Source organism: Phaenicophaeus curvirostris, chromosome 17 (assembly GCF_032191515.1).
Source record: "Phaenicophaeus curvirostris isolate KB17595 chromosome 17, BPBGC_Pcur_1.0, whole genome shotgun sequence".
In the NCBI taxonomy this organism is placed as follows: domain Eukaryota; kingdom Metazoa; phylum Chordata; class Aves; order Cuculiformes; family Cuculidae; genus Phaenicophaeus; species Phaenicophaeus curvirostris.
This window is the reverse complement of record NC_091408.1, coordinates 3,920,786-3,933,903: the sequence shown is the minus strand read 5'-3', so window position 1 is coordinate 3,933,903 and position 13,118 is coordinate 3,920,786. Positions and strand designations below refer to the sequence as shown.

At 55.5% G+C, this 13,118-nt stretch overlaps 2 protein-coding genes across 2 annotated transcripts; one reads left to right on the top strand and one right to left on the bottom strand.

Annotated features, from left to right (window-relative positions):
• Window positions 1-1,086: 1,086 nt before the first annotated feature.
• On the bottom strand, window positions 1,087-6,288 carry HPD (4-hydroxyphenylpyruvate dioxygenase). Its single transcript, XM_069870679.1, has 12 exons — window positions 6,139-6,288; window positions 4,674-4,778; window positions 4,059-4,101; window positions 3,891-3,973; window positions 3,715-3,804; window positions 3,486-3,589; window positions 3,254-3,331; window positions 2,937-3,099; window positions 2,532-2,603; window positions 1,692-1,814; window positions 1,438-1,554; window positions 1,087-1,285 (listed from the first exon to the last, which is right to left on the bottom strand). Exons 4-12 carry the CDS (start codon window positions 3,969-3,971, stop codon window positions 1,175-1,177), a joined length of 939 nt encoding a protein of 312 aa, XP_069726780.1. The 5' UTR covers window positions 3,972-3,973; window positions 4,059-4,101; window positions 4,674-4,778; window positions 6,139-6,288; the 3' UTR covers window positions 1,087-1,174.
• A 2,570-nt stretch (window positions 6,289-8,858) lies between these two features.
• Window positions 8,859-12,886, top strand: PSMD9 (proteasome 26S subunit, non-ATPase 9). Its single transcript, XM_069871004.1, has 6 exons — window positions 8,859-9,003; window positions 9,101-9,203; window positions 10,488-10,681; window positions 11,115-11,216; window positions 11,630-11,718; window positions 12,051-12,886. The coding sequence occupies exons 1-6, from the start codon at window positions 8,893-8,895 to the stop codon at window positions 12,076-12,078; spliced, it is 627 nt and encodes a 208-aa protein (XP_069727105.1). The 5' UTR covers window positions 8,859-8,892; the 3' UTR covers window positions 12,079-12,886.
• Window positions 12,887-13,118: the final 232 nt, after the last annotated feature.

The following is a 13,118-nucleotide window of genomic DNA, read 5'->3' as shown; positions in this document are numbered from 1 at the left end:
ACCCCTCCCTGTGCAGAGTTGTCTGACGTGCAGAATTGTCCCTTCCCAAGCTGGAGGGATGGGGACGCGGGGACAGCCGGACCTTGCAGGACAGACAGCACCAGGGCTCAGCCTGGAGGGTGGCTGGATGGGGCAGGGGCTCGAGCTGGTGGAAGGACGCATCCGAGGAACCTGTCCTGAGCCAAGAGCTTGAAGGGGCTGCTCAGGGTTCGAGTGGCTTCGGTGCTGGGAATCTTGGGGAGAAGCGGTGGGTGCACTGAGGCTTTGGAGGGCAGATGTGCAGTGGCCGCAGCCCTGGAGACCCCAAGATGTTCTTCAGCAGCCGCGTACTGAGGTCTGTGGGACCTCCAGCCAACGTGGTAGAGGAGCTCCAGCCCTGACATGTTAACTTACCAGGCACCCAAGCTGTGACAGAACAGGGTTTTATTGTGTCGGTAGGAAGAGTCCCCTTGCAAAGGACAGTGACAACGCCAGAGCGAAGCCCAGAGGGGACATTGAACACACAGCTGGGATCTGAGCCAAGGAATTGCTGCCAATGCTTCTTGAAACGCTTAACCCTTCATCAATTCATGAATTTACAGGTATTTGAGCAAGACTGCGCTACCTTGGGAAGGCTGAAATACGTAAATTCGATTAAGTCTCATTCCAGAAAGTTGTAACCACCCTAAAACCATGTGTTTAATCTCAGCAAATTCAAATTCAAGATTGCATTTAAAAGCAATTAAAGGAGAATCTTACAAAATGGGGCACACAGAGAGGCAAACGCCTCCGTGCTTTCCTCTCCCAGCTTCCCATGTAGCTAAAATTAACAGAAGACTTTGAGTGGTCTAAATTTAAGCACTCCCAGTTGTTCCTTCTGCCTTCCTCTGTAGCCGTGTCTTTGGCACAGGCCTTTAATCTGCCCTTTGTTAAGAAATCGGTGGTTTGGATAAGGTTAAACTGCTTTTTAAGAGCATGTTTGCTATTTCCATGCTCCCTCTCCCAAGAAGTGACCAGAGGGCAGCGCTGGGGCTGGGTCAGGGGAGGTGTTGAATCCTTTTACATCTCCAACTTGGCAGCAGCTTCCCGAGGTTTATGACACTTGGGTCTAGGCTATTTACCAAAACATCAGCCATTTCCTGGTTCATTTGTGAATCAGCTCGTTAGGGGCGAGGGCGGCGTTTTCTGCCGTCCTCTAGATGCGCTTGGTCTCCCCGTTGGGCTCCAGGACAGTCAGGTTTCCTCTTGCGTCTTGATCCATTTCTATTGCTTCAAACAGAGACTTGAAGTTCCCAGCACCGAAGCCCTGTGGAGATGACAACGTTACAGACCACGGGGGTGGCAGAGGCTTCACCGGCTCGGAAGCGGCTGCGAAAAAGCAGCACTGAGGGCCGCCTGGGTGACAACTCGATGGCCCTGAGGTTTCGAGGAAGATCACACTGAAATCCTCAAACCAACCTGATGGTTGTGCCGCTGGATGACCTCCAGAAAGACCGTAGGTCTGTCTTGAACAGGTTTGGTGAAGATCTGAAGCAAGTAGCCTTTCTCGTCAAAATCCACCAGGATTTTCAGTTCCTGGAGAAAAGGAACAGCTCGAAGATCCACAGAGGAGCAGGGGAAACCCTCTGTATAACCCTCATCCCCGCAAAAGACTTTGGAGAGCAGGTGCAGCCCCGAGCAAACCTTTTTCCTTTCAGGCCAGTCTGACTCACCGCCAGCTTGTCAATGTTCTCCTTCACTTTGATTTTAGCCGTTTTCAGCCTCTCCCGCAGCATCTGGTAGTAGCTGGATGGCACGTCCATGAACTGCACGCCCCGCTGCTTCAGGTTGGTGATCTGCAATGCAGGGAAGATCCACAAATGCAGGGTTTGTGGGTCACAGAATCACTAGGTTGGAAAAGACCCACAGGATCAGCGAGTCCAACATTTGTGCCACGACAATGGCCCAGAACAGAGGGCGTCAGGAGGCAGCGATGCTTGCTGGTGACACTGGCCAACCTCCTGCACAGGAACCTGTCCCACCTTCTCACTTTGGGCACCAGGAACAGGGGGACCAAGGTGCCCTTTCCAGGCCATGTAGAGAGCTGGCCACCGTGCACGGATGCTTCACCCAACCCCCTGACACCTCCGGAGGCCGTTTAGTCTGGACACAGGCCCCAAAGCGAGTGCTCGATAGCAGCTGGGCTCGGTCCAGACCAGCATCTGCCCCCGGCAAAGGTGGGAGATGAGCGATGGTGGCTCAGCCAGGCTGCCCACCAGCCCCCCTCAAGGATGGAACATGCCACCAGGCTCCCCGCAGCCCCCAACTGCTCGAAGCTGGAGGGATGGGCGTCTGCCGGCACCCACAGGTCGGACACATCCCTTTCCTTGCTTGGCAGCTCATCCTGCTTGTAAGACGACCACGTGCCAAAGCCCTTCCAGCCTGCCCATGTCCCCGCGGGGTCACAGTCCCCCCTGCCCTGGGACGAGGACCGTTCTGGTGGGTCTGGGCAGGGGCAGGGCTGTGCTGGAGCAGGAGGCGCCAGGGCAGGAGCTGCTGCCACCTGCGCTCACCGCGGAGATGATGTCGGAGGTGTTGAGGGCGATGTGCTGCACTCCAGCCCCTCCATAGTAGTCAATATATTCCTACGGGGAAAAAACATCCCTGCGTTAGCGACAGCAGAGCTGCAGCGTGCAAAGGGCTGCCTGTGGGTTGAAACCATGTGAGCAAACTCTGCTCAGAGGAACCAAAAAACGAAAGGAGACAATAGTGGTGAGATTGGGATAAAGCAGCTTCCTCCTGGCGGCTCGGCCAGGGTTTGACAGCCCTTGGTGGACACAAACTGAGCCAGGGCCGCTTGGCAGAGAGCCGCCCTTGCACAGCACGTCTGCATCGGCTCCAAATCACTGACCCTTGGTCCTTTTCATTCCCCAAATCCAAGTTTGAGGCAATGGGATCAAACATTGGTGTCCGCTTACCTGAATCTGGGATTTCTTCTTGCCGGCCGCTGGCTCATTGATGGGCATCTTAATGGTCTCTTCGTAGTTGGTGACCACGATGGAGCGCAGGGCACTGAACTCGGTGTGCAGCTGCTTGTCATCCACTGACCAGAAGCGGTGGAAAAGCAGGTTCTTCTGGTACCTGCCAAGGCCACAAAAGGTGCAATCAAGTTCCTTGCTCCATCCCTGCGCTAATGAAGCTCTGCTCTGGCTTAATTAGCCTCAGCCACCAACAGTGGTAGCGGTGGGACCAGCAAAGCGATGCTGCTGCTCCATCCCACCCTCCCCGCTCTCACCAGTCTGCTACTGGGACCATCTGGAGGTCGGGCTGGTTCCCCACGACGTGGTCAATGAAGCTGAGCTTACCGCTCGGTCTGTGGAGGGAAGGTGGGGGGTGGTTCTCAGCTGGGGTTGGGGGCATGGGGAGCTCCAGGGCTAGAGCCTGGGGACCCATCCAGCTCCTTGAGGGGACATCCCACCAGCACACGGCAGCAACGAGCCATGCAGAACCCTCCAGAAAATACTCACAACTTTGGCAGCAGGGGGTCCTTGAAGAGGGGCGGGTGGTAGCCGGGTAGGAAGAGGCCCTTGTAGTTGAGCTTTTCTATCAAGGTGTGGGTGGTGTCACCATACTATGAGAGAGGAAAAAGTGGCTGCATGGTGACCCTGTTTTTTCCAGGACCTTCTGGGTCCAGTCTGCTCCATGTTCCCTGCTCTGGTGCAGGAGCTCAGCCTCCACAGCCGCCCTGCCGCTTACCGTCTGGATCACGGCAAACTTCACCTTCCCAAATTTGTCCTCTTCCACCCAAGGTTCCTTCACCACCACGGCTCCACGCTCCTTGGCTTTCTGGGCAGAAGAAGAGAAACCCCCAGGGACCTTCCCCTCCTGCTGTCCCAGGGGGTCAGGCAGGAGGGAGCAGAGGGGCTGCCTACCTGCACGATGAAGTCGCAGTCTTCCACTTCAAAGGCAATGTCCTTCACCCCATCGCCATGCTTCACCAGGTGCTCCCCCATCTCTGCCCCGAGCAAGAGCAGCCGCACGTGAGCAGAGGTGCTTTGCTGCACCATGGCCATCGCCTGCTCCATCCCCCCAGCACCTACCTTCATTCCCTGGGTTGAGGGCAGACGAGAGGACAAACACGATCTGGTAAGGAAGAAGAGGAGAGATCATAGAATCATAGAATCATCAGGTTGGAAAAGACCCACTGGATCATCGAGTCCAACCACTCTCATCAGTCACTAACCCATGTCCCTCAGCACCTCATCCACCCATCCCTTAAACCCCTCCAGGGAAGGGGACTCAACCCCCTCCCTGGGCAGCCTCTGCCAGTGCCCAATGACCCTTTCTGTGAAAAATCCTTTCCTAATGTCCAGCCTGACCCTCCCCTGGTGGAGCTTGAGGCCATTGCCTCTCGTCCTGTCCCCTGTCCCTTGGGAGAAGAGGCCAGCTCCCTCCTCTCTACAACCTCCTTTCAGGTAGTTGTAGAAAGCAATGAGGTCTCCCCTCAGCCTCCTCTTCTCCAGTCTGAACACCCCCAGCTCTCTCAGCCGCTCCTCATAAGGAATGAGGGATGGAGACTTGGTGGCGCGGCTGCAGGACCAGGGGGGCAGAGACACCGCGAGTGTGGGGTTTATTGGTATAACCAGGTTCCGACAGCGCCCACGTGCCTGACACCAGCTCGTCTTCCACCTCTGCAGGGTGCAGCAGCCCCTTACCTTGTCCTGCTTGATGACGTGTGAGACCACCTCCCTGCTGCCAGTCTCCAGCCCCCGGTACGCCAGCTCCTCGAAGCCCAGCTTGTTGCAGTAGTAGGATGCAGCCTACGGGCACGAGACCCACCTGGGTGAAGCAGCGGTGCCCGCAGACCCGGCTCCCCCAGGTCTCGCCCTGCACAGGGCAACGTCCCATGGGGAGCAGCCACCACTGCTCTGGGCAACCTGTTCCAGGGCCTCCCCACCCTCCCAGTGAAGAAATTCCTCCTTAAGTCTAGTCTAAATCTGCCTCTCTCCAGTTTATCCCCATTGCTTCTCATTCTATCCCTACAAGCTCTTGTAAGCAGTTCCTCCCCAGCTTTCTTGCAGCCCCGTCAGGTACTGGAAGGTCGCTCTAAGGTCCTGTCACTCCAGGCCCTTGTAAAAATTCCCTCTCCAGCTTTCCTGGAGCCCCTTTCAGCACTGGAAGCTGCTGTAAGCTCTCTCTGGAGCTTCTCCACGCTTGAACATCCCCATCTCTCTCATCCTGTCCTCATAGCGGAGGTGCTTCAGCCTTCAGATCATCTTCATAGTCAGAGGAATTTTTAACCAGCCAGCAGCCTTTTGGCAGCCAGCGATGGAGAGCAGCCACCCTGGTGCCTTCTTGCTGCCATCTGGGGACTGGGACCATGGCTTGAACCCCACGACCATGGCTTGAGCCCCATGACCATGGCTGGAGCCCCGCAACCATGGCTGGAGCCCTTTGACCATGGCTGGAGCCCCACGACCATGGCTGGAGCCCCATGACCACAACTGGAGCCCCTTGGCCACGGCTGGAGCCCCATGACCATGGCTGGAGCCCTGCGACCATGGCTGGAGCTCCTTGACCATGGCTGGAGACCCATGACCATGGCTGGAGCCCCATGACCACGGCTGGAGCCCCACGACCATGGCTGGAGGCCCATGACCACAACTGGAGCCCCTTGGCCATGGCTGGAGCCCCATGACCACGGCTGGAGCCCTGCAATCATGGCTGGAGCTCCACGACTATGGCTGGAGACCCACGACCATGGCTGGAGCCCCACGACTATGGCTGGAGCGCCTTGACCACGACTGGAGCCCCTTGGCCACGGCTGGAGCCCCATGACCACGACTGGAGCCCCTTGACCACGGCTGGAGCCCCATGACCACAACTGGAGCCCGTTGACCACAACTGGAGCCCGTTGACCACGGCTGGAGCCCTGTGGCGCTGCCGGTTTGCGTTTGCCGGGCCCCTCCTGCGCACGGCCCCAGGCAGCCGCCCCTCGCCTTGCGCAAGGGCTCCCAAGGCCGTTGGCCAAGGTTGTGCTGGTGAGCAGGGGCGCTGCGCCAGGGCCAGGCTTTGGGTCTCCGATCCGCTGGGCTGCGGGGGGAACCGCCCCCCCGGCAGCCAATGACCGGCACGGCCGCTCTCCATGGGGACACACGCCAACCGGCCGCAGCCTCTCACCTGCTTGGCGTTGCCGACCCAGAAGGTGATGGAGTGGAAATGGATGAAGCGGCCTCGCTGGTGCTAAAGAGAAAGGCAAAACAGGGCTGAGAGCCACCACCACCCCCTTTACCGCAGCGCTGCTCGTCGCTGGAGCAGGGACAAGTGGCAGCTGCGACCCTAAAAATGCGTCTACTGCGAATACATCTGGATGAACTGGGCTAAACCTCAGCTGCTGCCCCAAAACAGAGAATATTTTTTTTTTTTCCAAAGTACTTTACAGTCAGGTGCCACAGGATCCTGCTGGCCCAGGTGGAGGGTACAAAGCCCCAGCTGGGTCAGTCATCGTGCTCCCCGCAAGTGGCCTCCTCACCCTTGAACCCTGCGGCATTAAAGATCAACGATTCCCTGAAACGCTCGCACACACCTGCCCCTGCTGGGACAAATATCCCTTTGCTCCGCTCCCTGCTGCTGCCCGACCAGGGCACCAGGGCTTTGGGGAGCACTTTATAGGGGAAAAATAGGTGCAGGGTTTAGAAATAAACATCACAACAAATGAGGATTCTGCTTTCAGGCCCCGCAGTTGGCTGGGAAGCACCCATCGTTTGTCACTCTCCTCCCCAACCATAAAGCACAGGGAAACAAAACTAATTCCATTTTTAACGCTGATTAATGAGGAGGATCCACGTCCCGCGTGGCCCAGCGGAGTGAAGTTTTACTTCTGATTTTACCAGGCAATCTGGGAGTGAGGAATGGAGACTGTTTGCATTAACGTGGTTGATGTTACACGCAGGCAGGACTGCGGACACGGAACAGCTCTTACCTTTTCTCCCTTGTCTGTGTAGGACGTCTGAAAGAGAGAAACAAAAAAAGAGAGGTGTTAGCCCATCGGGAAGGTACCTCAGCGCTCAGAGAGCTTGGATCCGAAGGTCAGTGGGTGAGGAACAGCTCTTCCAGCACAATCCCTTGAAAAGTCCAAATTCGAGCACATTAAACCCATTCACCCTCCTGAGATGTCTCGCCCCATTGAGCCCCGGACGTTTAATTTAATTCCCCTCACCATTTTTGTGACCTTGCGGTGTGACAGCGGCAGAGAGAGCGAGAGTCCGCGAGGGCATTTAACGGAGCGGCAGGACAGGGGGAAGCTCCTCCTCAGCTCCACCTTCTCCCACCCCCAAATCAAAGTGCTCGTGACCCACGGACGTGTTTGGTTTGGTTTGGGACCCGCCAGCAACACCCCATGGGTGGCTTTCAGGGCCTTTATGTTCCCCGGTGGTGGCACCACCAGGCTGAACGTGGCGAGCGGTGAGCGGGGAAGCGTGTGAGGCTCTGCGGTGCGGGAGCCTGCGGACCCCACAGGCAAACCCCACGCGTGAGGGGCCATGGGGGGTGATGCAAGCAGGGCAGCACATCCCCCAGCCCGCCCGCCTGCCCCCAGGGACGTTCACCTCTCTGGAGGGACACGGGAGGCATCCAAAGGAGCGTGGCCAGCAGGGCAAGGGAGGGGGTTCTGCCCCTCTGCTCCTCTCTGGTGAGACCATGGCTGGTGTGTTGTGTTCGGTTCTGGAATAAGGAGGAGATGGAGCTGTTGGAACGGGTGCAGAGGAGGCTACAAGGATGATCTGAGGGCAGCACCTTCCATACGAGGACAGGCTGAGAGGGTTGGGGTTGTTCAGCCTGGAGAAGGCTCCAAGAAGAACTTAGAGCGACCTTCCAGTACCTGAAGGGGCTCCAAGAAAGCTGGGGAGGGACTGTTCACAAAGCCTTGTGGGGATAGGATGAGGGGCAGTGGGGATAAACTGGAGAGGGGAAGATTTAGACTAGACATAAGGAAGGAGCGAGTCCAGAGAAGAGCAACGAAGCTGGTGAAGGGGCTGGAGAACAGGCCTTATGAGGAACGGCTGAGAGAGCTGGGGGTGTTTAGCCTGGAGAAGAGGAGGCTGAGGGGAGACCTCATTGCTCTCTACAACTACCTAAGAGGAAGTTGTGGAGAGGAGGGAGCTGGGCTCTTCTCCCAAGGGACAGGGGACAGGATGAGAGGGAATGGCCTCAAGCTCCACCAGGGGAGGGTCAGCCTGGACATTAGGAAAAAATTCTTCACAGAAAGGGTCATTGGGCAGTGGCAGAAGCTGCCCAGGGAGGGGGTTGAGTCCCCTTCCCTGGAGGGGTTTAAGGGACGGGTGGACGAGGTGCTGAGGGAATGGTTGGACTCGATGATCCAGTGGGTCTCTTCCAACCTGGTTATTCTATGATTCTATGAATTTATTCACTGTGAGGGTGGGGAGGCCCTGGCCCAGGCTGCCCAGAGCAGGGGTGGCTGCCCCATCCCTGGAGGGGTTCAAGGCCAGGTTGGATGGGCCTTGGTGACCTGATCCAGCGGGAGGTGCCCCTGCCCATGGCAGGAGGGGTGGAACTGGATGATCTGTGGGGTCCTCCCCTACCCCCAGCACCGACCCCCGAGCCTGCCTGGCGCTGGCCACGCCCCCACAGCCCTGACCACGCCCCCTCACACGGGATCCAATGGGAGCCAAGGCCACGCCCCATTCGCAGAGAAGACCACGCCCACTAGATCCTAGCCCCGCCCCCCGCCGCCCCCCCCATTCTCAGCAACGACCTCGCCCCATAGCAACCGCCCCCTCCGTGACGCAGGCCACGCCCCCTCGGGTGGCCCCTCCCCCTCCCTCCACACGGCCCTCGCCGCCATGACCACGCCCCCTCACTGACCACGCCCCCCCCCCGGCCCCGCCCCCGCCGCCATTTTCCCGCGGGGCTGCCATGGCGCATCCCGCCGCGCGCCCCGTCACCGTCAGCGACGTGCAGGAGCTGGTGAAGAGGAAGGACGAGATCGAGGCGCAGATCAAGGCGAACTATGAGCTGCTGGAGGGGGTCGGTGCGGCGGGGAGAAGGGGGGGAACGGAGGAGGAGGGGGGGAGCCGGGCCGCGGCCTCCCCCCTTCGCCTCACGGGCGTCTGTTCCCCGGCAGCAAAAGGGCGTGGGGATGGACGAGCCGCTGGTGGACGCCGATGGTTTTCCCCGCGACGACATCGACCTCTACAAAGTGCGAACCGCCCGGCACAACATCATCTGTGAGCGGGGAACCGGCACCTGCGGGAGGGGGAGCCCCGAGCGCCGGGTTGGCCCTGGGGGGGGGTCAGGGCCGAGTTGGAAGGGCCTTGGGTGGCCTGGTGCACTGGGAGGTGTCCCTGCCCCTGGCACGGGGTGGGCCTGCGCGATCTTTAAGGTCCTTTCCGTCCCAAACTATTCTGTGATTCTTGTGAGACCTCGTCTCGGGTGTTGTGTCCAGTTCTGGAGTCCTCAACATAAGAAGGAGATGGAGCTGTTGTACGGGTGCAGAGGAGGCTGCAAGGATGATCCGAGGGCTGGAGCAGCTCCCGTACGAGGACAGGCTGAGAGAGTCGGGCTTGTTCAGCCTGGAGGAGAGAAAGCACCAACGAGACCTTATAGCGACCTTCCAGTACCTGAAGGGGCTCCAAGAAAGCTGGAGAGGGACTGTTCACAAAGGCTTGTAGCAATAGGACAGGGGGCAACTGTAGAGGGACAGATTTAGACTAGACATAAGGAAGAATTTTTTCACTGTGAAATTGTGGTTGCCCCATTCCTGGAGGTGTTGAAGGCCAACTTGGATGGGGCTTGGAGCATCCTGATGGCCAGGTGCATGGCCCTGCCCGTGGCACAGGGTTGGAACTAGATGTCTTTAATGTCCTTTCCAACCTGAATCGTTCCATGGTTCTGTGACACCGTGATGTTCTGCATGTTTGTTGCGTTTCCTCAAGAAAAAAAGAAAAATTGGGTCGCTTTGAGTTTGATTGTCAATTATTTTGTGCTGTGCTCATAGCTGATGGGGATCAGCTTAGTCAGTAAAATGCTTTTACCCACACATTGCTGCAGCAGTGCTGAAATTCTGCTGTGGGGCCATTTAGGGTTTGTGAAATACAGCGAAGCATTTTTGTAGTGCTCTAAACATCAGGTAAAAGATAGCTTTGCATTTATTTCTTCCCAGACTTACCCTGTCTTTGGGGCTGGCATTTGCTCTACATATGTGATTGCGTGTTACTTGATGGAAGGAAGATGTTGGCTGCTCAGGGATCTCTGGGTGATTGTGGGCTCCTGAACCCCTCTTCCTTGTATGTTTCCTGAAACTTGAGGGGTGCTTTCTGAATTCTTGAGGGGTGTGCCTGAATTCTGCTGATAAACATCTGCCAGGCTGTGTGAGCAGGGCCGGCACCAGCAGAAGCCAAAATGCAAGGCACCCAGAATACAATTTTCCATACAGTTGGAGAGGGGAGTGAGAAAGAGCCCTCGGATGTATCTTTCTCCCGTTGTGTATTTGCTAATGGTCTCACCTTCAGGTTTGCAGAACGATCACAAGGCCCTCATGAAGCAGGTGGAAGAAGCTCTTCACCAGCTGCACGCCCGGGAGAAGGAGAAGCACGCCCGGGATGAGGCGGAGGCGCTGGCCGAGGCGCTGAGCCAGACGCAGAGCCTGCCGCAGGCTTTTGCCAAAGTGAACGCAGTGACCCCAGGATCTCCTGCCAGTCTCTCGGTATGGGGGGGGTCCGAGAGCCCTGGGGGTGGCCTCTTCTGAACCCAGAGAGGAAACAAAACACGTGCCTTTCTCTGCCTCTTATTATTAAGTGGGAATAAATTGGGGTTTGATTAGGGTTCCTCCCCTCCTCCCCTGTTGTTTATGTCACACTGGGATGTCCTCTGAACAGATGAGTCACTGGGTGTCTGTGCACCACAGCTCCTGCACGGCCTGACTGACCGTTCTAGCCTCATAGCTTCCCGTCCCATAAAGCACTGAGGAATTAGTATTTCCTTCTTCCTAAGGATGTGGAGAGGCTGTTAAGTACTTCAGCCACCTGAATGGTGAGAACAGTGCGATAGCACAGTTCTCTCTGTGTAGCCAGCTGAAGGATGATGCTGTTATCTGTCTTTAGAGGAGGCAGGTGCTCATCTCTTCTGTCTCTATCCAGGGACTTCAGGTCGATGATGAGATTGTGGAGTTCGGTTCTGTCAATGCAAACAACTTCCAGAGCCTGCAGAACATCGCCACAGTGGTGCAGCATAGCGAAGGGGTGAGTTTATTTCTGCCTCAACCGCGTTCTCTTGCCCCTCTCTCTTATCCATAGGTTTTTCTATGGAATTTAGGTCGCTGGGATCATCATTTCCATGTCTAAACAGTGTCAGATTCAGTCTGGGCTGTTGTAGCCATGTTCTCTCACAGCATTGAGCTAATTCCTGCTGAATAGAGGAGAGCTAAGAGGCGTGTGCTGTTTGCTGTGAGTATCGTATTGTCTGTTCTCCCTGGGGACTCAGGGCAGCAGCCGGCTGCGTTGCTGTGCCACTCTTGTGGACTGGCCAGAGAAACTGCCACAGCCACCAAATGCTTTCTAGTGCAAGTGAGAGATCTCCTGGAGACGTCCCTGCATGAAATGGCGATGAAAAGTTACTATCTTTTATACTTATTTTATTTTTTTCTCCCTTTCAGAGACCCTTGAGCATGACTGTGATCCGCAGCGGCAAAAAAGTGCACGTGGGGCTAACTCCAAAGCGCTGGGCTGGGAAGGGCCTCCTGGGGTAAGCTCCTACTTCCCTTCCTGGAATGAATGAGGCTTTCACCCAGCTCAGAGCACATTTGCTGCAGCCAAGCCAGCTCTTGTGTTCTGCTCTCAACGTGTGTTGCTGCTCGCTCTCCAGACTTCGCTGGCGGGTTCCAGCTGAGCAGTGAAATGGGGAGGCGAGTTGTGTCAAACGTGGGCACAGGGAGGAAGGTTGCAGTGGCTGCTTTGTCCGGTAGAGGAAACCAATGTAGGAGGGTTGCAGTGGGTCTGATTTATGCCACATCAGATCTCCTACGCCTGTTTGAGAACTGGGACTTTAATGTTTCTTTTTATCCTGTTCTTTTTCAGCTGCAATATCATTCCCTTGCAAAGATGACCACTGCTTGGAAAACAATATAGCTGAAGCTTGTGCCTGCTTTCTGGACTTTGATCTGGTTTGAAAACTTCCCTACATATCTTTTTTCTGAAAGAAATATTCTGGAGGCTGTGGCCTCAAGGTGCCAGAGTCACAGAGGCTCAAAGAGTTCTGGCAGTTCAGAATTGCCTGCTGCAGTTCAGAATTGTGCTGGTTCGTCAGGAGCAGCTTGCACATTGCAGGATGTGGCCTTTCATCTCTTACACCTTCTGTCAGTTTGGAATGAGGCCATTGGGAGACCCAAACTTTACTTGATTCAGGCTCTAAAGAGCATGAAGTGCTTGTACTTGGTGATAGCAGAGCACTTTTTTTGTTCTTTCACCCCTTCCCCTGTAAAATTCTTCACTGAACATCTTGTAATATGTGCTTAGAAGTCCCGGAGCACCTTTTGGGTGTCTTTTAACATTAGATCTCAATCAAAAAAATGTGCGGGTTTGGTATCTTATCTTTCCCATGTTACCACAACTTTTGAAGTCACTAAATATTGTGAAAGAATTTTTGGAATGCCTGATTATTTTAAGTTAATGAGACGAGGAGTAAGGTTTATTATTCTACTTTGGTTTACTTTTCATACTTGTTATAGTCATGACAAAAGGAGTCCTGATTTTATCTTTTATTAAAAAAAAGTCTATTTATTTGCAGTAGTTGATTTTAGGGTATATGAGCTCCCCGAAGGGATTTCAGGGGTGACTGATTTGTTGTAAGATTGTTTCCAGTTGAACTGGAAAATACTCCATTGAAACAATAAAACTTGGTTATATTTTCTCCATTCCTGTAGAAGTTATTGCTTTGGGCAATAATTGTGGATCAGGTTGAGTGGGTTAAAGGCAGATCTGCACAGACACGGAATCATGAAGCTCAGGTGAGGTGCCAGCCTTTCAGTAGCAACAGATTATGTTGCAAAACCTGCTGTGGGCAGGTAAGGTTTGAGCTTCTTCCTTAGACCACACTCAAACCTCTGCCATAGGACCAGAGCAGAAGAGGAGGTGCTCTCAGTCACA